Source organism: Anolis sagrei, chromosome 3 (genome assembly GCF_037176765.1).
Source record: "Anolis sagrei isolate rAnoSag1 chromosome 3, rAnoSag1.mat, whole genome shotgun sequence".
In the NCBI taxonomy this organism is placed as follows: domain Eukaryota; kingdom Metazoa; phylum Chordata; class Lepidosauria; order Squamata; family Dactyloidae; genus Anolis; species Anolis sagrei.
The window spans coordinates 25310569-25337409 of record NC_090023.1 but is presented as its reverse complement, the minus strand read 5'-3'; the positions used below and the strand labels follow the sequence as shown (position 1 = coordinate 25337409).

The window sequence follows — 26841 nt, the reverse complement described above, 5'->3', positions numbered from 1 at the left end:
TGGCTTTTTCATTAACAATGAACTAAATCTCAAACTATGGAGAAATGCAGAGTCAGAAGGATAATTACATTCTGGTTGGCATATTGGGTTGGGAAGTGGTTGATATTTGTGTTGTGTGATATTAAAATGTGAAACTAATTTACTTTCCAATTTGTATATGCCACACTGGGGGCAGATCTGTGCTCTGTGTCCCTTTATCGAGTGTTTGTGTTTCATTTAGATGTGCACATCTGTTGTGATATTTCGTCTCAGAAACCTGACCAGTTGGCCATTATTATGCTGTGTCATGCTCATAAACGCCTGAGGGGTCTTCTGAAAAGAATAGTAACCTAAATTGAAAGCAGGGTTTAATATGCATGAGCAATTTTTTATAAAGTCTCTTGATAAAATATATTTGGCTATATTGGCTGTATTGGGTTTTGTACATGAAATTTTAAGATTATGTTTATTTCCCTCCAGGCTGTCTGCACATTATCTTCCTAATGTCAAAACATATGTACCTGAGTCATCCTGCCCAACACACACAAAATCTGTTTGAACAAAATTGAGAACAGAGTTAACCATCCGTAGATGAAGAAGGAAGCAATTTAGCAGCATTTTCTCTTATCTTGTCTTGAAAAGGAAGAGGAATATCACCCTTGTCCTTAGTTTTAGCCCCCTAGGTGTGTTTAACTTTGCTTTAATTATCCTAAATCAACATAATCTAGCAACAGATTCCATCTCCAGTTGGGAAGCAAAGCTATAACTTGATGAAGCGAGTGGGAGCTTACCTTTATGGATGGATCTCTTTTTTGGCTTGGAAATCAAGCCAGGCCTTCAAACCATCTCAAGCCTACCTGTATGCAATTATGACTGATGAAATATTCATGTTATCATTCTACATGAGATTAAAGGACATGGGGTTTCCTGACTAGGACATCATTATATGAATCCGCCTCCATTGACTATGCAACATTCCAAGATTTCTCCACTGTGCCATTATTCACTGGGCAACTGACATTTGACAAAGGGGAGACCCACTGGCAACACACACTAAATATGTGAATCCCTTGTTGGAACACCTTCATTGGCTACCGGCCCATTTCTAGACAGAATTCAAAGTTCTAGTCATTATCTTTACACAGATGAAGTCCAGATATTTGAAGGACCCTATCTCCCTGTAGAATAGGGAACTTTTCTCGGTTACTTACTATTCCCTGGTTGTAGAATTCCCTTCCATGGGAATTTAAGTGCTCCATTTCTGATAGCAGACATACCAGACCCCTTTATTTTAGCATGTATTTGGCTCTTTAAATTATTGTGCTGATGGGTTTTGTTCCTCCTCAAATATCAGGTTCATATCCTGTGCATACACTTGAGATTCAACGCTGAACCTAGAGTCCCAGGTTCTGACAATGGTCAGGAGTGTTTTTGCAATTAGTGTGACAGCTGCACCTGTTCTTTGGTGTATCCTATCTTGATTGCTTGCTGTTTAGATTACTGTGCCTGGAAACTTCAGCAGATCCAAAATGCTACTTCTGGATAACTAACCAGGGCTGATTACAAGGAACATTTTATACTTGAGCCTGGATCTGTCTTTAGCCATTTCCTTCAGCCAATCTGGCACCCCTGTTATGTTTGGGTGCCCGTAATGGCAAGGGGCCAGACATCACGAATTCCTATAAAAATGGAGCCATGTTGCAGCCAATCTCAGCTCCTCTTCCCCTATTTGGCATCACAGTCTAATCTTTTTGATTTTCCTTTATATTCATTTATTTTCTTGATTCTTTTTATTTAGTGGGACTGACTGGAGTTGGGGACGTGTAGGATGGGTGGGGCCTGGGAGAGCCCCACCCACCCATCCTTTTCTCCTTCCCTTCCTCTCTCAAATATGTCTAAAAGATGATGATGATGATGGTGGTAGTGGTGGTGATGGTGGTGGTGATGATGATTAATCCCAACAAACGAAAAGAAATCTTCATTCTCTGAAAACTACTACCACCTTATTACCTCTCCTCTAAAATAGAAAATAGAATCAGCTTTAAGGAAGCAATAAACCCGGAGATTGAAGGAAAGGAAAAGAAAAAAGGAAAGGGTCCCAGAAATGGAAAGGGGAGTCTCATAAGTTCCCCATTGCCACCAGTGGGCTTGATCTAGCTGCCGTTTTGGGTTGTAGACTGAAAACGATTATCTGGATACCCACCTGATTTCGGGAGTTGGGTAAAAATGGATATGGGGGTCTACAGGTATCCAGCCAGCAGAAACGGATTGAGGTTTAGTCAAAATGCAGAAGTCTAGAACATATAACTCTTTCACTGCAACAATTCTAGTGGCAAGCATTATATTTCCAAGCACACTTTAAAGTGCTGTACATGATCTATAAAGCCCTATACAGCTTTAATAGGTTTTAAACCTTTCTAAATCATTGTTTTTCAGTGGGTTATTTAATGCTTGTTTGTATTACAGATTGCTTCAGCTTTTTAAATGTGTAATGTAAGCTGTTTTGAGTCCCAAATGGGAGAACAGTGGAATATTAAATATATTTTCTTTGTTTGTTTCGCTCTATCAAAAATTATGTGTCTCATATTTTATGACATCAATATTTCTAAGCTTTAAATGACAGGGTAAAAATGATGGTAATCAATTGAACAACCAAGCTCATGTTCACATTTGTTAACTCATATTCAAGGTGGGGAAAAGGAGTGATCAAGTAAAGCATTAGTTAAAATCGCCCATCACATTTTCAGCAGGCTTCACACTTTACTCTTAGATCGTATTTTGATGGGTTATTAATTATTCTCGGTCTGTTCTTCGCAGGTAATGGAAATCAAAGGACAAATGATTCATGTTCCGGAATCAAACTCCATTTTGTTTTTGGGTTCGCCATGTGTGGACAAACTGGATGAACTGATGGGTCGTGGTCTCCACCTTTCAGACATACCGATCCATGATGCTACCCGTGATGTCATTCTTGTTGGGGAGCAGGCCAAGGCCCAGGATGGCTTAAAGAAGCGGATGGACAAACTGAAGGCAACGCTAGAGAAAACCCACCAAGCTCTGGAAGAAGAGAAGAAGAAAACAGTGGATCTCCTGATTTCTATCTTCCCAGAAGAAGTGGCCCAGCAGCTGTGGCAAGGGAAGCAAGTTCCAGCAAGGAAGTTTGATGATGTTACCATGCTCTTCTCTGACATTGTTGGCTTCACTGCTGTCTGTGCTCAGTGTACTCCCATGCAGGTGATCAGTATGCTCAATGAGCTCTACACACGATTTGACCATCAGTGTGGATTCCTGGATATCTATAAGGTAAATAATCTATCAACTCATTATGGTCCTTTAAAAATAAGAAAGAAAAGTACAAGATTGACCTTGGAGAATATTATTTGCATGAAAGTTGACAATTAGACTCAGCCTATATAAGAAAATTGTTTGTTAGGGAGAATCTTAAGAAAATTTTGGCATGCTCCAAACTAGTATAATAGGCTTTTGAACTACATACCATTTAGGATTAGAAACTGGAAATATTACTGTGTATACTCATTTGTAAGTCAACTTCATGTGGGAGAAGAGGCTTTTGGACCAAAATTATGGATTTTGCTATGACTCGTGAGTTGAAGGTAAAACACAAAAAGCCAGGCAACAAGGAGGATGGTTCTGTTAATAGAAATAATGAAGAGGGACTTCAAAGTCAATTTTCCTTAATAGACTACTGTTATCTAGGGGTTTTTTTTTGGGGGGGGGGTTGCACATTGAGCCTTAAAATGAGATCAGGTACTCTCACCTCCAGGTTTATATTATGCAGTGTTTTCACCACCTTAAGTTTTTACAACCTCTTGTATGAAGAAGGAAGGGTCCTAGATAAGGTCCTGGATAAAAACTGAAGTGGGCTGAAATGAGTTGCAATCTGACTAGATGAGTTCATACTACACCATAACCAGACATATAATTCAGAAATTAATTTGTGACTTTGCCACATTAAAAAATAATAATTCCATCAACTTCCGAGGTACCCCCAACCTCCACAAAAAAGTATTTTCTTTCTTAGGTGCAACTGCACTGTAGAATTAATGCAGTTTGATATCATTTTAACTGCCATGACTCAATGGTAGGGTAAGGAATCCTAGGATTTGATCATTAAAGCTTTTAAAAATGATTAACTTCAGTGATTCCATAACATTTATCCATGGTAGTTAAAATGATGTCCAGTCCAACTGCATTAATTTGACAGTTTAGATACACTCTTGGTTGTTCTTGGGAGATAAAAGTTTACTGACAGATACATACGTTCAACACTCTGACATCTTCTGTTCTGGTGGCTTACTTATATAGACCAGCTGCATATTAGAAGAGCCCCTAGTGAGCTATTATTAGTAAATTATGCTTGAGACCTAGTATTTTTCTCATTGGCTGCCAGTTACAGAGGTTGAGAGTTCTTTGAGGCTTATCATGAGGTTGACCTTGGTATGATCTCTTATTGTCATGCAGTGACATGATACTGAAGGAGTTTTGAGACTATGCCTAGATTTTTAGTGTGACACATAGTAAGTAGAGGACTGAAACGATTTGTCAGAGAACTTCCTTTCATGTTCTTTTATGTTAGGAATGTGGCGGAGTTTCCTTGTTTGGAGATTTTTAAACAGAAACTTGATGGCTATCTGCTGGGGTATTGCAAGAAAATTTGTGTAAAGCATCATATTTTGGGCAATCATATATTTATTTGTTCTAAATCAAATCATTTGTTTTAAAACTGAAAAACTGTGCAAAATAATTTTCTTTGCACAAATTAGGCTTTTTTGCACAAAACGGCAACAAACAATGGAGAAAAAGTAGAGCAAATTGGAAGCAGCAATCTTTTCCATCCCATGTGGTGAAAATGTTCATGTGAAAGTTGACATTTTTATAAGTTGACATTTGCAAAAATCCTTTGTTTTTTCAAGAACTAGTTGATTTTGCTCAGAACTATTTCTAAAGTTGTGGCACAAGGTGGGATGTGAGCAGAAAGAGATTTATTCATTTGATGGTTTTAAGCTCTAGAAGGTGATATCTTGAACATTTAAGCTATGGTGTAATGCTTGGATATTTGTCATAAAGAACCTGTGGGAACTGAGAATGAAGGAAGCTGAGTCTGTGGGTTCCAGAATCAATTTTCTACTCGAAAAATGTAACACTTTGATATCACTTTCTTTGTCCATTTTATGGAATTCCAAAATTTGTCATTTTGGTGAGGCATCAGGGTTCTGTAGCAAAAATTCTCTATAAAACTATAGGTCCCAATTTTTCTTTGAATGGGAAAACGATAGTAAATTGGTATTTATATGCTGTGATTTGTCAAGAAAGAAATCCAGGAACATGAAACATAACACTGTTGACTCCATTGTATTTTGGACAGCCAATTGAAAGATCAACATTATCTTATTTTCTCTTGAGAAATGGAAAAAAATCATAGTAGTTTTTTAAGTGTTAGTGCAGCCCTGGTTTGAGGAGAGAATATTTTGCATGTATTCAATATTTCTTTATACAGCCCCTGGTGGTGCAACGGGTTAAACCCTTGTGCTGGCTGAACTACTAACTGAAAGGTTGGCGGTTCAAATCTAGGAAACAGGGTGAGCTCCCATCTGTCAGCTCCAGCTTTCCATGTGGGGACATGAGAGAAGCCTCCCACAGGATGGTAAAACATCCAGACATCCCCTGGGCAATGTCATTGCAGATGGCCAATTCTCTCACACCAGAAGTGACTTGCAGTTTCTCAAGTTGCTCCTGACATGTGCATGCACACACACACACAAGTTTGTGGAACATAGAGCAACATTTTACTTTAAAGAAGCATGACAGAATTTGAGCTGCATATAGCCCTGGATTGTCCTGAATTTGGAACATTTGATGCGGTCTCAAATGTTGTGGTCCTCCCACAATGTCTCCTGGTACTGAATTTTGGAAACTAGAAACCTCTTTTTATAATAAAATAGTCTGCTATATTTGCTCTATAACCAGGCAGACCATTATTTTGCTTGAAATGCTGAAAAAGTTTTTGTGGGGCTTATGCACTGGTAATTCTGTAACTGCGCTGCTTCATCCATCTTAACAGCCATTCAGCTCTCAATACCAAAAACAAAATTCATTTTTCCCCTCTAAACCTTCCCAATTAGGGAAAGAATATATGTAAAAATGGCCAGGCAAATCAGACAGATGTTTTTCAGCCTCCACACTTTCTTGAGTGATTGTCATTTCCAAGTGCATTATTCTTGACAGCTTGGTGCAGAGTTGTTGTTTTTTTGTTTCAGATGATTGTCCGTCAATCAGCTTCCATTGTCCCCATCACATAACAAGTCTTAGCATGCATGATAGGATAGAAATACTGTGAGGTTTACATATGGGGAAAAATATGTGGGCAACTGCTGATCTTCAAATGCAGTTGTATTACATTTCCCATCAGTCTGCATCTCCATAGCTAATAGAGGGGATCATCATTGTCATTATCTCCACATAACCTAGTTTTGGATTTATGTTGGTTTACATTAGCTAAAACTGACATAGGTAAAACTTTGCAACACACAAAAGGGAAAATCGATCTAGCACATTACAAGGTTCACCCATCTGAGCAACTGGTTCTCAAATGCCTCCCCAAAATAGGCAGGTCTTCATTGTCTGCAGAAAGACAATGGTTCCAGTCAAATCTCTCTAGGAAAAGAGTTCCAAAATCTGGAAGCAGCCACCGAGGATCCACAAGATCTCCAAACATGGGCAGGTTTGTATGGGAAAATATAGTCCTTTGGATAACCTGAACCTGATCCATATCAGGTGTTATAGTTATATAAGATGCCCAGAAACAGACAATTGTTGCAACCTGGATGTTGTGTAATCCCTGTGAAATGCTCAGGGTTGCAGTCTAACAACATCAGGAGGACCACTCCTTGACCATGTTGATAGCTCCCTCATATGATATCCTTCAATGCCTTTCCATGCTCACCTCCATATAACCAGAAGGTAAATGGGTGACCATAGATGGTAGTGAAGAGGCAGATGCTATCTGTTCTTAAGGAAATATTTCTGACCTAGAATATGTTACCAATTAAAATAATAACTATTTCACACTATAAATCCAAGATTCCCCTAGCCAGTCGAGTTTTAGTTCCCACAAGCAACATTTCCAAGTTCTCTTCTGAACACAAAGGGTCACAAATTGGTCACTACATCAAAATAAATAAATAACTTGTTCATCCTGTTCATCCTTACTGTGCACTAAAGTTTAATTGCATTCTCCTACTACATCTTTGCTGTATGGTGTTTTTATTATTTTTTCTCTTTTTTATTATTTTTTATATGAGTCTGGTGTTTTTGATTTCCCAAAGCCATGGCTGAGCCTCAGTAATCCATATTTATGCAGAAACTTTCTTGAGTGAAGACCCAAGCTTTATAGTTTAGTGAATGCCAACAGGGAAAGCCATCAGCCTTTCTTTCTCTACTGTGGATGGACACATTTGTCAGTGGAGACCAAACGGGAGAAAAATAATCAGAAAGAACTAAATTAATGTTATCCATCACTTTTTGCAGCCTCACATTCAGTGTTATGCTGTCATCTTCCAGATTGTTCTGCCTTCTGCTCTGTGCCGTGCTTTGTTTTTAAGCTCCTGAGCAAGGCAATGCTTAAATCTAGCAGCCTGGTGTTAAGATCACTCAAGGCTTTGATTCAAGGAAGCATCAATCTCTTGAACTCCCCTAGTGAGTTCTTGTTCTAGTGACAAGTCTGAAAGACCTGTGAGCTTGAAATGTGCTGCAAAATGGGAAAGAATGTGACATCTCCCTTATGTGCTACCCGGAGTGTATCCACACTACACAACTGTTCCAGTTGGATACTATTTTAATTGCTATATCTCCATGCAAATTAATTCTGAAATTTGGAATTTCATGAGATATATAAGAATTCTTTGCAGCAGGGTGCTAGTGCTATTATTGAGGGGAATATACAGAATAGAAGTACCTTATGAAACTTCAACCCCCCCAATATTTTGTTAGGCGAAGACATAGCAATTAAAATGCTGTCAAATTGTAACAATGCCTACAGCCATACCACCCTGAACATGCCCGATCTCATCTGATCTCAGAGGCTACGCAGGGTTGAACGTGGTTAGTATTTGGATGGGAGTCTACCTGGGAATAATGGGTGCTGTATGCTAAAAAATTTGATAAATGTGCACTGGAGATACCCCATGCCCAGCTGAATTTCCAGTGCTCCCACGCATTTCACTACTCTAGTCCCTATTGAAGAAACTGATCCATGTTCTCCCATAAACAGTAAACCATGTCTGACAAATTTTGGACCTTCTTGGGGCAGTGCTGATAGTTTCCTAGCTCTAGGGAATGATCCTCAACTTATCCATGGGTCATATCAAATCCATAATTTTGGCCCCCAACTCTGCCCTTGATTTATACACTTCTTTTTTTGCCGACTTTTCCATATCTTCCCACATCCTAATCCTGATACAAAGTTTCTATTAAAATTGTAATGCCCAATAACATATCTGCTTTGCTTTTTTAGGCATAAGCAATAGCAGACTGTCAAAATTCATGACATGAATGGTTGACATATCAGGAAGCAACAATTAATAGCAGTATTTTCTATATAACTACCAAAAGAAAGTATTGATTTGAATTCCCATTGCCATATATTACTCTGTAATTGTCCACATTCATAAATTACATGATAGACTTTTATCTTTTTTAAAGGGCCCACACCTCCAAATACAGACCTCTTTGACGTTTATTTCAATCTAAATAAAAGGAAAGGTTTCCTGTCTTTCAAATCTGGGAAAGCCCTTACAATAATAAGTACATGGCAACCCTTAGATAGAAAGATTAGATTAGGTAGATAACAACTTTTCAGAACAAAATGAAGACTTTTTACACTGTGTCAAGTAAGTAAGAGTCACTGCTGCGGGAGAAATTATGACAGGTGGTTTTGTTTGTGTGCATGAAAGGGAGAGCGAGTGAGTCTGCAACAAAGGTTAAATGAGTAGACATGATCAGATATTAGTTTGTACCATCTTACAGCACAAGCTGGCATGAGAGGTGGCTTTCTCTTTGTTTCCTGCTGCTAAATTACACATTAAAAGGCGTCTAAAAATATACTTTTCTAATGTTATCCTCCTATGCAAGTAATTGCTGTAGTTGCTATAGAGATATTAAATGATCACAAAGGAGCCCACTTATGTGATAGCAAAGGGGAGTGGAGATAATTTTGGAGCCACAATCAACATTTTTAATGGAAAAAAAAACCCCTAAATCTGCTTTCTTATTGGTGTCCTATAGGTCAGCAGTGTGTTATTTGCTGAAATTACTGTTTTCAGATGATCTTTAAAATTGGCATTCTTGTTTCATAGAGCACTTCTAGATCATTATGTAATTTTCACAAAGCTCACTTGAGTATAAACATCAAAAACATATGAAGAAAAGGGCCAAAAGTTGTTTTCTGTGATGTTTGAGAAGATTTTCTATATGTCTGTGGTACATTTCTTTATGTTATAGCTTGTGTTTCTTCTATATGGGACCCAAACAGATCTACAGTATATATCTTCTATGAGTAATACAACTGAGGCTCACTCACACTAATCTTATGCATGTTTGTACTGGTGTATTATTCTGCATACACTACAGAGTGACAACAAAGAACAAATAAATGGACTTAAGACAAATTAGACTTGCAATCTATCTTGAATCCAAAATGACTCTTGAACATATGGGCATTTCATGAGACTACAAGACTCATTAGAAAATATAATAATGCTTCATAAAGTAGAAGGCAATAGGAGATAAGAGCATATTATTGAAAGGCTCTGTCAAAGAAGCCAGGGTTCTGTGTCTGATGACTTGAGCAGCGTTGCCGATGACAGTGTTTTGGAATGGCCTCATTCATTCTTCTTGTTGTGTGTCTTCAAGTTGTTTTCTGATTTGTAACTATCCAAACATGGCATTTTTCCTTCCCCTTGATTCCCTTCCTCGGGTGCTTTCCAAGGTCATCCAGGGTTTTACATGGCTGAGCATGGCTTCAAACACAGATTTTCCAGAATTATAGTCCCATGCTGAAACCACTAGACCAGAGGTCTTCAAACTAAGGTCCACAGGCTGCACGCAGCCCTCCAAGGTCATTTACCCAGGCTCTGCCCTAAACTTTAGATGAGGGGTCCTCAAACTAAGGCCTGAGATCTGGATACGCCCCTCCAAGGTAATTTACCCTGCCCTCGCTCAAGGTCAACCTAAATCTCAAATGACTTGAAAGCATACAATAACAACAACGACAATCCTATCTCATCAGCCAAAAGCAGGCCCACGCTTCCCATTGAAATACTAATAAGTTTATATTTGTTAAAATTGTTATTCATTTTTATTATTGTATTGTTTTAAGTGTGTTTTTTTTGCACTACAAATAAGATATATGCAGTGTGCATAGGAATTCATTCATGTTTTTTTTTTCAAATTATAATCCGGCCCTCCAACAGTTTGAAGGACTGTGACCTGGCCCTCTGTTTAAAAAGTTTGAGGACTTCTGCTTTAGACTTCTGGCTACCCTAAGTCTAAAATGACTTGAAGGCACACAACGGCAACAATCCTAATTAACCCGACTGTCTCATCAGCCAAAAGAAGGCCCACGCTTCCAATTGAAATACTGGTGTGTTTATGTTGGTTAAAATTGTTATTTATTTATTTATTTACACTATTTCTATTCTGCCCTTCTCATCCCGCAGGGGACACAGGGTGGATTACAATGTACACATATATGGCAGACATTCAATGCCAAGACACACAACATAGACAAGACAGTCAGAGGCTATTTAACTTTTTCTGGCTGCCAGGGGAGCTGTTGCTTTCATCTTCCATCTGCGACACTGATGAAGTACTTCCGCATTCCCCGCATGCTTTTTGCTGGAGTGCATTGCTGGAGTCTTTTTATGGCCTCGTAAATTTTGTTAAATTATCCTCCCCACACATAGGTGTTACCTAAATTTCCTACTCGACAGATGCAACTGTCTTTCGGGTTGCAAAGGTTGACAACAAGCTACACAATTGGTCAGACGCTCACTCCGACCCGGGCTGGCTTTCTAACTGTGCTAAGACACAAAAGAGACATGCACAAGAAGTGGAAAAAGGGAGAAATCACCAAAGAAGAATTCAAACAAATAGCCAACACCTGTAGGGAAAAGGTCCGCAAAGCTAAAGCAAAAAACGAGCTCAGACTTGCCAGGGACATTAAAAACAATAAAAAGGGCTTCTATTCTTATGTCAGTAGAAAAAGGAAAAACAAGGAGGCGATAGGACCTCTTCGAGGAGAAGATGGGGCAATGCTGACAGGGGACAGGGAAAAGGCAGAACTACTTAATGCCTTCTTTGCCTCGGTCTTCTCACAAAAAGAGAGTCTTCAACCTCAGCAAGATGGAGTGGATGAGGGATTGGAGGACATCCAACCCCAAATTGGGAAAGAAGTCATCCAGGAATACCTGGCCGCTCTTAATGAGTTCAAGTCCCCAGGGCCAGATCAACTACACCCAAGAGTACTGAAGGAACTAGCGGAAGTCATTTCGGAACCATTGGCAACCATCTTTGAGAGTTCTTGGAGAACGGGAGAAGTTCCAGCAGATTGGAGGAGGGCCAATGTGGTCCCAATCTTCAAGAAGGGAAAAAAGGACGACCCAAACAACTACCGTCCGGTCAGCCTCACGTCGATACCGGGCAAGATTCTGGAAAAGATTGTTAAGGAAGCGGTCTGCAAACACTTAGAAACAAATGCAGTCATCGCTAATAGTCAACATGGATTTATCAAAAACAAGTCATGCCAGACTAATCTGATCTCTTTCTTCGATAGAGCTACAAGCTGGGTAGATGCGGGGAATGCCGTGGATGTAGCGTACCTGGATTTCAGTAAGGCCTTCGACAAGGTCCCCCATGACCTTCTGGCAAGGAAACTAGTCCAATGTGGGCTAGGCAAAACTACGGTGAGGTGGATCTGTAATTGGTTAAGTGGACGAACACAGAGAGTGCTCACTAATGCTTCCTCTTCATCTTGGAAAGAAGTGACGAGCGGAGTGCCGCAGGGTTCCGTCCTGGGCCCGGTCCTGTTCAACATCTTTATTAATGACTTAGATGAAGGGCTAGAAGGCATGATCATCAAGTTTGCAGACAACACCAAATTGGGAGGGATAGCCAATACTCCAGAGGACAGGAGCAGAATTCAAAACGATCTTGACAGATTAGAGAGGTGGGCCAAAACTAACAAAATGAAGTTCAACAGTGACAAATGCAAGATACTCCACTTTGGCAGAAAAAATGAAATGCAAAGATACAGAATGGGGGACGCCTGGCTCGAGAGCAGTACGTGTGAAAAAGATCTTGGAGTCCTCGTGGACAACAAGTTAAACATGAGCCAACAATGTGATGTGGCGGCAAAAAAGCCAATGGGATTTTGGCCTGCATCAATAGGAGCATAGTGTCTAGATCTAAGGAAGTAATGCTACCCCTCTATTCTGCTTTGGTTAGACCACATCTGGAATACTGTGTCCAGTTCTGGGCACCACAATTCAAGAGAGATATTGACAAGCTGGAATGTGTCCAGAGGAGGGCGACTGAAATGATCAAGGGTCTGGAGAACAAGCCCTATGAGGAGCGGCTTAGGGAACTGGGCATGTTTAGCCTGAAGAAGAGAAGGCTGAGAGGAGATATGATAGCCATGTATAAATATGTGAGAGGAAGCCACAGGGAGGAGGGAGCAAGCTTGTTTTCTGCTTCCTTGGAGACTAGGACGCGGAACAATGGCTTCAAACTACAAGAGAGGAGATTCCATCTGAACATTAGGAAGAACTTCCTGACTGTGAGAGCCGTTCAGCAGTGGAACTCTCTGCCCCGGAGTGTGGTGGAGGCTCCTTCTTTGGAAGCTTTTAAGCAGAGGCTGGATGGCCATTTGTCAGGGGTGATTTGAATGCAATATTCCTGCTTCTTGGCAGGGGGTTGGACTGGATGGCCCATGAGGTCTCTTCCAACTCTTTGATTCTATGATTCTATGATTCTGTGATTCAGAAGTGATCTTAATACAGCTGACATTCAGCCAGCTGCGCCACAATCCTGGTGCATTGTATTGTTCTTCCACTTTTTTTTCACTACAAGTAAGATATGTGCACTGTGCATACGAATTTGTTCTTGTTTTTTTTTTTCAAACTATACTCTCTCCCCACCCCCAACAGTCTAAGGGACCATGAAATAGCTCTCTGCTTTAAACGTTTGAGAATCCCTGCACTATTTATTTATTTGTTTATTATTTCTACCTTGCCTGGAGGGTACTCAAGGCAGTTTTACATACAGGCAATGATTAAATGCCTTAAAACACAATGTACACTAAATTAAATATTAAAAAATACATTAAAGCAATTAAAACTTTTAAAAACAATACATTCAGAGTTAAATACATAATCCGGGCTGTTCCAATGGTAATTGCACATTGTCTATCAATTGCACAAATTCTCTAAAGGCTTGGTCACAAAGCCACTAGACAATGCTAAGTCAGAACTGACCTGATGGCAAATATAAAAAAGAATACAATCCCACTAATTACGCAATCTCGCAGGTCTAGAGCAATTATATGCATGTTTGCTGAGAACTATCCTTAGCTTGGGAAATTTCATTTGGGGAGCTATAACTTTCTGAATCGCATTGGGGAAAGGGGTATATTTGAGGTGTTGTAAAGTAACCCTCCCAAGTATTGGAGTCTGCAGTATGTGTACATTAGCTGAGTTATGTTGAGCTCAGCAGGACTTATTTCTGCATATAAATGCTTAAGACAGTGCAACAGGTTCCCTCTGCATTTCAGAAAATTGTTCCCAGGTGTGTTCTGCTTTTGATAGTCCAAGGTTTTAGACTGGCAGTGTTGCAACTTTTTTTCTTTTACTAGACCACATTGTTTTTTTAAATGACAAAATGTCATTTAATATCAGGCAGAGAGAGTACATGGTGAGAACTGATTGCTTCTTTCCATTCCCTTGAAAATAGCTGTCTATGGCTCAAGACATTTTTCTCATCAGATTTTCCTTTTTTCCTTGGTTCTCTCTGACACTTCTTCCCCTGACTGCTAAGCAGGGGGCTGTAGAAGGAAGTCAGAATAAGAGCTTTCCTGGGCTTTCCATCATTAAATCCTTGGTTTTTTTTTTAAATAAAATGCCTGCAGGCGTAGTAAGAGGAATTGCTTCATAATTAGACTCTGGGGAAAGAACTAGGATTTGCTGGAAAGGCAAGCCTGAGATGAACATCCTTTAAGCAGATGGACAGATAGCTGCTTGGAGTCTCCTCCTATTCTTTTGGGAATGATTTTCTGCCAAGTTATGTGCTGTTCACCTGGGCTCATTTGAAGCACTTTGGTGGATGTAGCGTGTTTTGCTACCTCCAAGAAATAACTTGATGCTTGAATTGAGAAAGAAACAGTGAGAAAAGGAAGGCTTAAGTGTGGTATAAATGGGAAATAGATGTAACAATCAAGGATCTTCTTGGATGTATCTTCTCACTAGAGCTTGGGAACATCAACTGTTGTTGGATTACAAAATCCTGTACCTATAACCCTGGATCAAATGGTGGGGGGTACTATGATGTGTCTGAAAAGTGTAACTTTGCCAGACTGTTTTTTTTTTGCTTGTTTTTTGCTAAGTTAAACTTTATCACATAAACTACAGTTACATTATAACAGATACATACCAGATTAAGCCCCTTCTATATTAAATATCTCTTCAGTCGTGCAATTGCACAAATTGCCATTCCGTAGTCTTGTAATTATACTTTCACATATCCTCATAACCCCATGTTTTGGCACTTCTGCAGTTTCTTTACTTTTTATGTTTTGTTCAGTTGTGCAATTTCAGCATTAACATTATGAAAAGGCAAAGAGATATATAAAATAAAATAAAAACGGCCAGCTTGAAAATAGTGATGGGGTGAGTGAAGGGAGAAAGGAGGAGCATCCTGCCCCTAGATATCATGTTACTGCAGACTTATCAGAATAGAAATTGAAGGGCCCCATGGTGCTAAGGTAGAAGATGGGAACATAGCAGGACTGGAAACTGTTGCTGGTTTTATCCATCAGTGGCTAGGGAAGGGGGAACCACTGGGGGCTGGGGCAAACTGGTAGTGGGATGCACTCAGCATTGTTTCCCTACCTCATGCGATAAAGTCCTTTGTGCCCATTTGGCATTCTTATGGATTATCTGCAAAGTGCATTACAAATTCTTCACAGAGTGCTGCTGAGTGGTCAGAGATTTCTTCTTGAGGACCAGAATGTAATAGCCGTCAGACCACTCTATACAGCTCAGCTAGATGGTTTCTGGCAGATGCAATGGTGGCAACAAGGAACAATGTCTCTACTGCCTCTATTGCCATGTAGTAGGTTTTCAAATATGCTCTAGTCCCTGTTCAGTCAGATTTGCATCCAGTTTTCTGCCAACATTGCTCTAGTCTCCATCTCACTTGCTTCATTGCTGCCACCTCTTTTGAAAACCAAGAGGCTGATTTGTCTCTGCTCCATAGGAGGGAACATTCAGGAATTATTGTGTCCATTGCCTTGACCCTTTCCCCATTCCAGAGGTATGCCAGAGCTTCAACATAATCACCTGCCAAGGTGACAGGAAAATCCCCAAGAGCAATCAGGAATCCATCTGGATCCATAAGCCTCTTGGGGTGGACCATCTTAATTGGCCCTCCACCCTTACAGAGATTTGGAGTCCCAGCGAGTCTAAACCTGACCAAGTAGTGATCGGTCCATGACAATGGAACTGTGCCAAGTTCATCCACAGAACCAGCACCCAGCATCATCCCATCCTGCACAGAAAACAAGATTCACAGCATGGGTAGGGCAAGGCACCACCTGGGACAGACCCATGGTTTTCAAGGAAGGCATGACATCCTGAGCCACTCCTGACAGGGCAGTTTCAACATGGATGAAGTCTCCCAGCACTGTTAGCCACTGAGACTCCGACGCCAACCTTGAGACCACCCCAGCTAGCTCAGGAAGGGAGACCATTGAGCAGCGGGGTGGACAGTACACCAAAAGAACCCCGGTTCTGTCTTGGTTACCCACCTTTAGATAAATACATTTGAATGCTGGTATGGTCAAGGGGATGGGATCACGATAGGCCACTGCAACTCCACCTCTCTGCCCCCCAGGCCTCAGCTGCTTCTGCACAGGAAATCCTGGTGGGCAGAGCTGAGACAGATTAACCCCATCCCCCAAGTTTTATCCAGCCAGGGCTCTGCGATAGAAACCAGGTTAGTATGCTCATCCAGGATCAAGTCCTAGATGGCAGTTGTTTTCCGTTTACTGACCTGACACTTCAGCAGCAACATTTTTAGCCTCAAAGGCTGTCGCCCTGATTAGATATGGATATGGATATGGATATCTCCCCCTGCCCTATATGACTCCAATGGCTGCCTCAGAAGTCTGGGGGCTCTGTCCCTCCTTAGAAAAACACATCCTTTCTGTATGGGGCAGGCTAAAAATTGCAAATAAAAACCTTATATAAAATGAAGCAGGTAGATGTTAAAAGCAAAGTAGGACTGCCAAGCACAGGGACAGGCCCTCACCCTCGTGTCACCCCCCCCCCCCCATGGAGTGACCCCTTTTGGTATTCAATAATCTTTTGAAATCCCATGGTAACCATTTGTAACTATATGTTATTTTTACCATCAATTTCATTTATAAAGATGTTGTGGTACTCCACTAGTCTCACATACATATTCTTTTTTCCTGTCAAATTAACTGCTAGCGGAAAACAGTTCATTTTTCTGAGGGATCTGATCCCTTCCAAAGGGCTTTTAAATCAGGTCAAAGGTTACCTAGAGTTAGCAATGTGGAGTTTGCCCACACTTGATTTAAATGTACAAGGGATTATATTCATATTCCAATTGAAAAGGAAGAAGTTGTTGTCAAAGCATAAGGCAGTTCTCAAACAGAATTTTCCCCAGCCATTTCCAATTATTGTTTCATTTGACTCTGAGAGTCAATGAAGCTTTAGCTTGGCTGTCTTCATATGTAATCTCTTTTTGGTAATCCCAGATAGACTCTCAATCAGAGATAACTCTTTCTCCACTCCATGGAATAGCTTTCATGTATCTAATTTACTCTCAATCTGTTTTAAAATCTTCTTGAAAAGTATCTCCTTCTTTCCTTTTGGCATTCTGTCTTTTGGCTTGTTTTTATTTCTCCCATTTTTAAACTTTGTTCCTATATTTAATTTATAAAGCAATTTTGAGAATGAAAAAAATGGTAATATTAAAATGCAGGTTAGAGGTATCACCCACTATAGATGAAAGTATTTACATTTAAGACTTGAACTTCTTGCAGTGAAGTGATTTTAAGATTAGGTACTTTCAGTGCTGAGCCAAACAGTAAGCAAGAGATGTACTGAGTAGTGTCTTAAAAACTTTGATTTAGGAAATGGACAGAAGACTCAATCTGCAATGAAGCAGAGCTGCATCAGAAGCAAGAGTTGCTAAATCCTTTTCTTCCTTAACCATTTTTGTTCCAAATATACACCTTCCTAGGCCAGTTTACAATCTATATAGGGAAAATAAACGTTATTATTCATTATTTTCAAAGTGACTTTGACTTAAGGCAATCTTAGAAATGAGAGACCTCCAAGTCACTGTATCAATATCCCTGATCAGATTTATTATTTATTATTTATTTAAAACATTTATATTCCACCCTTCTCTCCCTGAAGGGGACTCAGAGCGGAGCACAACATATATATGTCAATCAGTTACCTTCACATTAAAATCAACTATTTAAAACCACCTAAAATCATCCATATCAAAAGTGGTTGGCAAAGTTTCCTATTATTGCCTTATTGCACTGTCCGAAAGACTTGGTCCCACAGCCAAGTTTTTACCATCTTTCTAAAGGACAGGGAAGAGGGGGCTGATCTAATCTCACCAGGGAGGGAAGTCCATAACCGGGGGGGGGGGGGGGATCACCGAGAAGGCCCTCTTTCTCGTCCCTATCCTCCTTGACTGACGACCTCATCACATTGAGATGGGAAAGCATGGGTGACTATTCTTTTAACATAGATAGTCACCCCTCTAGATTGTCAATCATCCCATTTCGAGTTCTGCCTCTCCATCACACTCACACGTGGAAACCTAAGAGCTGGTGATACAGCCATCATACATTCATCACAGGGCCTGCATTATTATTTTCTATTCAGAGAAAACTACAGTATATGAAAACCAAGAGATCCCTTGCCCTGCCCCAAACCCCTTACATTAAAGAGGACTGCCACCACTTTAAAACCTCTCTTTCCATGGGATAAAATTGCCCTGTCCAAAGCCCCTTGTGGTAAAGAAGACTGACAGTAATGGGCAATGAAACAGGATGGGAAACTTTGATGGTTCCTATCCCATCTGCTTTTCACCTGGAATGATGGGAGTAACGCGTAGGAGCTCTGATAACAATTGCTTGCCCGTGTTCAGCATTCCCTCCTTTCAGGACATTTCTGCCTCTTTTCAACCCCGGAAGTAGTTTGACATCGTGTGATAAGCTCCATGTATGGAGAGATATGGAAGGGCCCACAGTTTCACTAATTCAGTCTCACTTATTCCATTATTTTCTTAGGGCAGTGGTTCTCAACTTGTGGGTCACCAGGTGTTTTGGCCTACAACTCCCAGAAATCCTAGTCAGTTTACCAGCTGTTATGATTTCTGGGAGTTGAAGGCTAAAACATCTGGGAACCCACAGGTTGAGGACCACTGCCTTAGGGGATCCTGAACAAGCTGTATTCTCTTCTTTGTCATTTGTCCCATTGAAAACAATAGACTTCACTATCTTCTGTGGTTTTATGTATTATATGAAGCCTAGGAATGCATCCCAGATGCATACATTCAGGATATATATAGTGAGAACTTGTTGTTTTGGTATGTTTCGTTGTCCAGATATTAGCCAAATGAGAATGCCCTCGGTGCCAATTTGAGCTTCTTTAAATCCAGACAAAATGCAAAAGCATCCATCTTTGAGATTCTGCATTTTGGGGCATATTTAATCTGGTTAGAGGGCCCACATTTGAAATCACGTTGGTAAACAGTTGACACAACAGGGAATAATTTATAATTCGTAGTTAGTTTCAAGGACTGAGGAAGAGGCATAACAAATTAGAAAGGTATGAACAATAATAAAAACATAACTACAGTAAGTTGCCTTTTTACAGCAACTTAGGAAGATATAACCTCACACCTTTTGCAATGTAATTTCTTCATTCCTTTTTAGAGTAGTGTGGCCTGACTAAATGGCGGAGAAGGACTCTCCCATGATTCAAGAGATGGGTTTTTCTTTGCTGTGCCTTCTCCTTCTGCATATAGATTTTAAGTAACAACAAATAACAATTGTTGTTTATTTTAGTCACTTTGGAAATATAGGAAAATAAAAGAGTTATTGTTTTTACAATGTGCAGCCGTAACAGTGACTGCTGTTTTTTTTTTTTTTAACTATAACTAATTTCTTTGAACAGTGGCTTTACAAGCTCTGTGGGCAAATTAATCTCAGTGTAGCAATTCAAAGTATACCCTTACTTCTAACTTCACTGTGGGTGGAGGAATAATAAGTGGTGAATAGGAAGGATAAAAATTTAATTTCCCAGGAGGTGATTGATTGGTACATTAATATGAAGTGAACATAAGCCCTGCATGTTCCAAGTCACTTCACTTTGCTATCAACCCCTTTTGCTTTTGCTTTGATGAACAAAATAATTAAATAAAAGGAATACAACAGAGGGAATGGAGGGGGCAACTTTATTGGCAGTCTCCCGCAAAGGCTAAAGAATAATCTGTCATCTTGGCAAAAAGCATCCTACAGTTTGATTGGCAGGGAAACTGAGGTGTAGCAGCATCAAACAATGGTCATGTCTATAAAGCCGTCAGGCAGCAAGGTTATCTTCAGATACAAGATCACAACAGGCAGGTTTTTTTTTCTCCACAGACCGATTCTTTCCATTCCCCCTTCTTTTTTCTACTAAAAAAGAGAGTTCCTGATAAATACTGCCACCTGCTAAATGTTGCTACAACTTTAAAGCCATTTCCCTAGCTATCTCCCCAGCAGATCAAAGAAAGAGGGCTGTTACCTTTCTCCTCCCGTCTTTTAACTCCTGCAAGGTGAATGTTTTAGCAGGTTCATCCTGCTGGAATTGAAAGATAAGCTATGACTACGGGAGCACCTCCACTGCTTAAGAAATAAAGCAGAGACATGAAGAAATGAAATGATTAGGTTAAAAAGGGAATCTGTTAAATGATATTTAAAAATGCCTCTTTGGTGTTAAACCGCTGTAAGGAGCCCCCGGAGGTGCAATGGGTTAAACCCTTGTGCCAGCAGGACTGAAGACTGGCAGGTTAGAGGTTTCGAATTCAGGGAGAACATGGATGAACTCCCTCTGTCAGCTCCAGCTCCCCATGCGGGGACATGAGAGAAGCCTCCCACAAAGATGGTAAAGCATCAAAACATCCAGGTGTCCCCTGGGCAACGTCCTTGCAGATGGCCAATTCTCTCACATCAGAAGCGACTTGCAGTTTCTCAAGTCACTCCTGACAAGAAAAAATGGAGGGATAATGGCCTTATGGGGAAGAAGAAGTCTGTCAGCCCTGACCCTTGCATCCCATCTCTGTGCAATTTAACCCCATGGACCTCCTGGACGTACGTTTCTGCATGTTGGGAGTGATATTGCTGACTCTCATATCAGATCTTCATCAATTGAATGAAGCAGATAGAGTTTTAAAAGGCAACCAACTTAGAGTACCATGGAAAGGTGTTCCACAGTCTTAGATCAGCCACTATGGAGCCTGCCACCCACAGTGCCCTCACCAAATAAGTTACTGACTTTGGGTGATAGAGAGAAATCTCTTCCCTGTGGATGTGAAAACTTAAGTAGAATCCTATAGAGCAAGTGGTTCTCAACCTGTGGGTCCCCAGATGTTTTGGCCTCCAACTCCCAGAAATCCTAACAGCTGGTAAACTGGCTGGGATTTCTGGGAGTTGTAGGCCAAAACATTTGGGGACTCATAGGTTGAGAACCACAGCTTGAGAGGAAGGGGTTTTCTTTTTCAATACACTGACAGTTGGAACACAAACTGTGTAAAGGCTTGTGGGCCATAACCATCCCCTTTAATTGTCTTCTGAAACAAACTAGCAGCGCAGCATTTTCAACAAAGAAGTTATGCAGGTTTTTCATAAAGTCTCTTTACCATTAAAAAATTATTACAAAGGCAACTGCTAAGATCTCTTAATCAGATTTGTTCAATATACTTAGTGGTTATCAAAGCTCTTAATCACATTGTATTTTTCCAGCAAGATGGCGTGCCACCAAATAGGGGACTGGCTGTTTGTGGGTTCCTAAATTCAACATGAGGAAGAACTTGCTGACTGTGAGAGTTGTTCAGCAGTGGAACTCTCTGTCCCGGAGTGTGGTGGAGGCTCCTTCTTTGGAAGCTTTTAAACAGAAGCTGGATGGCCATCCATCGGGAGTGCTTTGAATGCACTTTTCCTGCTTCTTGGCAGGGGGTTGGACAGGATGGCCCATGAGGTCTCTTCCAACTCTTTGATTCTATGATTCTATGATTCTATGATTTCCAGACTGATGGATTGGAAAGGATGGCCCAATTCCTTGGCTACCTCATTCACGAGATGTCACTCCCCTGGACTTATTTCTATGGGGTTATGTTGAAAATCATGTATCAAACAAAGATATGGAACATCACTGACCTAAAGCAATAGATCACTAATGCTATTGCCTCGATTGATGAGAAAATGCTATAGCGAACAGGGCAAGAAATCTCCAAATATTTGTCTTTTCATTTGCTTTCATAATACATTTTTAAATGGTAAAGAGACTTTAGGGACACCCTGTGTATATTCCCTTTAACTAACCCCAGTTAGCAGTCTGGCCACAGCATTTTGGACCCAGGGTTACAATTTCCAAACATAGACAAGAGGGCAGCAAAAATACAGGAAGCAGTTCCTTTCTGGAAACCTTCATGAATATATGAAAGAAAGAGATAAAGGACAATAGTACAGTATGACCCTTGTATCTGCAGGACTGGTACCTCAATTTCATTTATCCACTGCTAAAAAAACATGGTTATTCTAGGCATTTTCTAGGTCCTCCAAACCAACTGTATGGTGTTTGCAGCCAGACATGTATTTCAATAGAGTTTGCTATTATCTGCAGTTTCATGTATCCTTTCAAAATTTGGGAATGTGTGGGGATCTTGCTGTATAATAATCGTATGAATCTTGACAATGTTTGGGAAGTTTTTTAAAAAATAAATCGTTCCCATTAGTGACTGTAGCATTTGAAATGTAATGTATGTTATTCTTTTTAATAACACAATTTAACAAAATTTGAAAAAAAAATCTCTTCCTGATTTGAAAGTGGTGTTCCTGTTTAATTGTGTGGTACTTTGAAAGTATTTGTTATACTCTAGAAACTTCATTTTTGTGGCTGCCATAAACTATGTTGAATTAGTTGAGACTCAATGAGATATTCTTTGAAAAACTATAGCAAAATGTGCTGCAAGGTGTCTCACAAAAACAAAAATTTTGCAGTTTAATAAACTTTTTTACATTTTTATGATACAATCAATTAGTAAATGACATTTATAACCCAGGAACAAAAATCGCATTACATAGTGTAATCTGTAAAGGGAAGATAGGACAACAGAGTCTCTGAATAAAGAGTGTGGGATCAGCTCTGAGGGTTTTCCCAATTGGGATCTTCTCTCACACACATACTCACATACGGAGAATGTCATACACATGGAAATTCAGGAAAGAGGCCTGGAGCATCCTTTGGGAAGTTAGGATTCAATCAATACTGAATGTGAGTTTGAGACATTCTTTATTAATCGCTTATGTTCTACCCTTGAGACTTGGTTCCTACTCCTCTGACTACTGCATTTATTATTTCAGTATGAAAGGGAAAAAAATAGAAAATCTTGTAGAATTTAGTACAGGAGTTAGAAATAATTACAGGATGTTTATAATTCAAAAGAAATCTGGATCAATAGTAAGCTTTTCCATTTGGGGAAAATGTCTTCTCAGTCATTGTGCTGTCATGCGCTGGGCCTGTGAAAAGGTCTGTAGACAGGATGCATTCTGTATGCCCATCGGGACGCTGGGGGTGCCTCAGATTAGAGGCCCTTTGGATTTCCCTGAACAAAATCTTTAGAAACTTAGAAAGTTTAACAAATTTCTTTATTATCGCTCAGGTCTTCAATAAATCAAACAAATACTTCAATCAACTGGTGGCTTTCTTAATCTTGTCCACAAGGGACAGGCAACTATCTTCATGAACTGTTTCTTCTCTATCAGGGAAATCCTTGACCTCTATCTGGGCAATCTGTCTTAGGCTCTTCTGGCATGGGCCCCTACGCCCGGTCCAAATTGCATTATGGCAGCCACATGTGGTCCTTTCCAAACAGAGTCCTTTTGTAGATTTCCAAGAGGAAAGAAGGTCTTCAATTCCCAGCGAAGGCTGGCTGTAAAGCTGTGGGACTGGATTACCCCCAGCAAAAGCTATGCTTCTCCGTAGAGCTATGGGACTGAATTCCCCCCAGCAAAAGCTGTAAAAGACTAAGCTTTCTACAGGTGGAACTGATTTACGTCCTGTACGAATGGCTTCTCTGTGTGAACTGGACTAGAGGTCCCCTTTTTCCCTCCTAAACCCAGAAAAGGGGGCAGAAGTAAAGAACCTAATGATGATTGATGGGTCATTGGCCCTATAATTGCAAACCAAGGGAAGCCACCTTATTGCAAAATGCATGGAACCTTGGAATACATGCAAACACTCAAAGAAAGAAAAAGAACTTGGAGCTCCTGGTACAGCCGTACCAGCACAGTCATACACTGCTGTTCTGGAAGGAATTTTTCAGAAACAAAGGAACATTCTCAGATTTCATACTGAACTCAATTGGTAGTCCCATAGGAGTTGAGCCATTAAATCACTTCTTGATTAATGAGTCAATAGTTGCCCAAATTCTACTAAAGTCTAACTTTAGTGTTGGAAGTGCTTGTCAATTCCAGTCTACATATTAATTAATATTTTAAATAAGAATAATTGTCATGCATGGTATAGTAACCTCTTAGTTTGTCAACAGCAGCATAAGCAACTCTGGCAGGTGCCCAATTTTATGTCTTGAGAACTGTACAAAGAGCCAAAAAACCCCTTTCATCCAAACTAGACAGAAGTCTATTTCTAGTTTTGAAAAACAAGTTATTTTCAGGTCAAATATTGTGGGTGGTCATAGAGACTATAAACCAATTAAAAAATGACTTGTTTTCCTTGGAGTCTTCCAGGAGCCCGGGGGGGGGGGGGGGTGGTTGGAATGGCAATGTGTGAAACCTGGATGTTTCAAAAGTCAAAGAAACAGCCGTAAAAGGCTACACTTTGACCTGAGATCCTGGACAATACTGATGTGCTTTAAAGTGGCAGCTTTGAAGACTGCAATGGAAATTCACCTGGTGCACTATAAAGCAAGTACAACTATTATCAAAGGTTAGGCACACATGTGTGTGAGAAAGAAAGGGCAAGAGACATTTGTGTTTTTTTGTGTGTTCCACAATAGTTGTCAGACAATTTATCAAGCTAAATTCAGGGTGTTTTGTCTGACCTTTTGAGAGCTAGCACAGTGCATTGATTGGAACGTTGGATGAAGACTCTGGAACAGCAGGGTTCAAGTTCCTGCTCAGGAATGGAAAACTACTGGATGACTTTGGGCAAGTCACACTCTTTCAAACTTCAGAGAAACAAAATGCCAAATGTTCTCTAAGCAAATGTTGCTGATAAAATTCTGTAAGATGTGCACCTTAGGAAGCATCTTAGTACTTCTCTTTGTCCCAGCGCACATATTGATGCGCAGTTGCAGTCAGGATTCTGATTCTGTTTCTGTCTCTTTCTGTTTCCACTTTTCATTTAGCCTTTTCTGCTTGAAGAGTTTCTTTCTCAACATGAAATGCCTGTCCAGGGTCTTAACCTTGGCATTCCCAACTGCATTAGCTCAGGAGGCCTCATAAAACAGACAAGTAACTCAATAACCTATGTCTAACATTATAAAATAATAATAATAAACTACTTTTCAAGTATCACGGTGACATATGGAAATAATTTGTTTTTAATAAGGTCCCGAACACTATCAAGACACATAACTCTCTTACTACTGGGTTGCTGTGAGTTTTCTTGCCTAGTTCCCAACAGACCCATCAACTCTGAGGATGCCTGCAATAGATGTGGGTGAAACATCAGGAGAGAATGCTTCTGGAGCATGGCCATACAGTCCAGAAAACTCACAGCAACCCTGTGATTTGGGCCATGAAGGTCTTTGACAATACCTTACTACTGTTCCTTATGTCCACCTCAGAGAGTAGGTGGACCCGAGATGGTTACTCCAAGTTGTCATTTATTGTTAAAACCACTACACCACACTGGTTCCTCTCTTTATTTATAGCCCACCTTTCCCATTAAATTGGGACTCAAAGTGGCTTACACATGAGAAAGACTACAGCATAGCTAAAATTTCCATATATGATTATGGCCTAGAAAAATCTAATATAGTGTGAATTCTTGAGAGTTTGAGAAAAAGAACTACTAGTTGGCAGTTACCAGCTGCACTTCAAGGAAACTGAACGTACTTTAGCATTTATGTGGAGAGAACATTTGAATGTATGGCTTACTTTAGTTCTTGGCATTTGCATTTAGGACAAAATACAACAGTACTGCTTGTTACAGCTAGAAATAAAGACCTTTTCTGACTCCATTAACTTCTGATGTGTGTGCTTGCAATTGAATTTATATAGATATAATGGATGGGTCTAGACCTAGGCAAGCTTAGAGCAGACTCAGTGAAATTATTGGTATTTACATTACTCATGACTCAGTTAAGTCTCACTGATTTCAGTGAATCTTTTCTAAGTAGGACAAATCCAAATCCAGTCCAAGATATGCTTTGCATGTGAATGCATATATAAGAGGAAATCTAAAAAGTTAATTTATGTTAATAGAAGCTCATGAAGTTTTAAGACACACTGAATCAGCCCATGGCTAGCTTTCTGACCCCATAGCACGATTTTAATTTTAAAGGTTTGCAAAGTAGAATCAGGAAAATATGCAGTTATGTCAAGATCTTTGTAACATTAAGTATCCCAGCTGTGATTCACTGAGACAGTTCTCACATTGTCCCTAAAAGACAGTACACTGCTCAGAACAATAGTATTGGTGTTGTCATGAGTGAAAAAGCAAAAGAAGTAGCTTAGTACTTTATGATTCATGCTTTAGAACCCATCCTATAATATTAAAGCTGATCTGTAGGCTACTGTAGAACCCCCCCCCCCCAATAACAAAAATCAACTTGTATAGTTCACCTCAATAAAAGAGCATTCCAAACCCCACCAATGATGGAATTGAGCCAAACATCCCACACAGAACCCACATGACCAACAGAAAATACTGTGTTTTCTGGTGGTCTTGGGTGATTCTTCTGACACCCCCCTGGTGACCCCAGGGTCTTGACTTTACAGGTTCAGAAATGTTGCCTTGAGCCCATCCAGTCCAACTCCCTTCACCAGGGCAAGAAAACATAAACAAATCCCTCCTGACAAAGGGCCATCCAGCCATTCACACACACACATGTATGTGACAGATACAGTATCAAAGATTTGAAATGGACCACTAAAGAAGGACTATGATACGTTGCATGTTCCAGAGTAGGCAAACCAGACAATCTCCACATCAACACTGGCAAAGAAACAGCAAGAAATACTGTTTACCCACCAGCATAAAGAAATTACATATATTAGAAACCAACACTTTCTCA

At 40.1% G+C, this 26841-nt stretch overlaps 1 protein-coding gene across 1 annotated transcript in view; it reads left to right on the top strand.

The window, feature by feature from the left end:
* GUCY1A2 (guanylate cyclase 1 soluble subunit alpha 2) overlaps positions 1–26841 on the top strand; it is a 207739-nt gene that overhangs the window by 103713 nt on the left and 77185 nt on the right. Inside the window, exon 5 of the mRNA XM_060771014.2 lies at positions 2797–3282. Within this exon, the coding sequence (XP_060626997.2) occupies positions 2797–3282 (486 nt within the window). The remainder of the gene's footprint in view (positions 1–2796; positions 3283–26841) is intronic.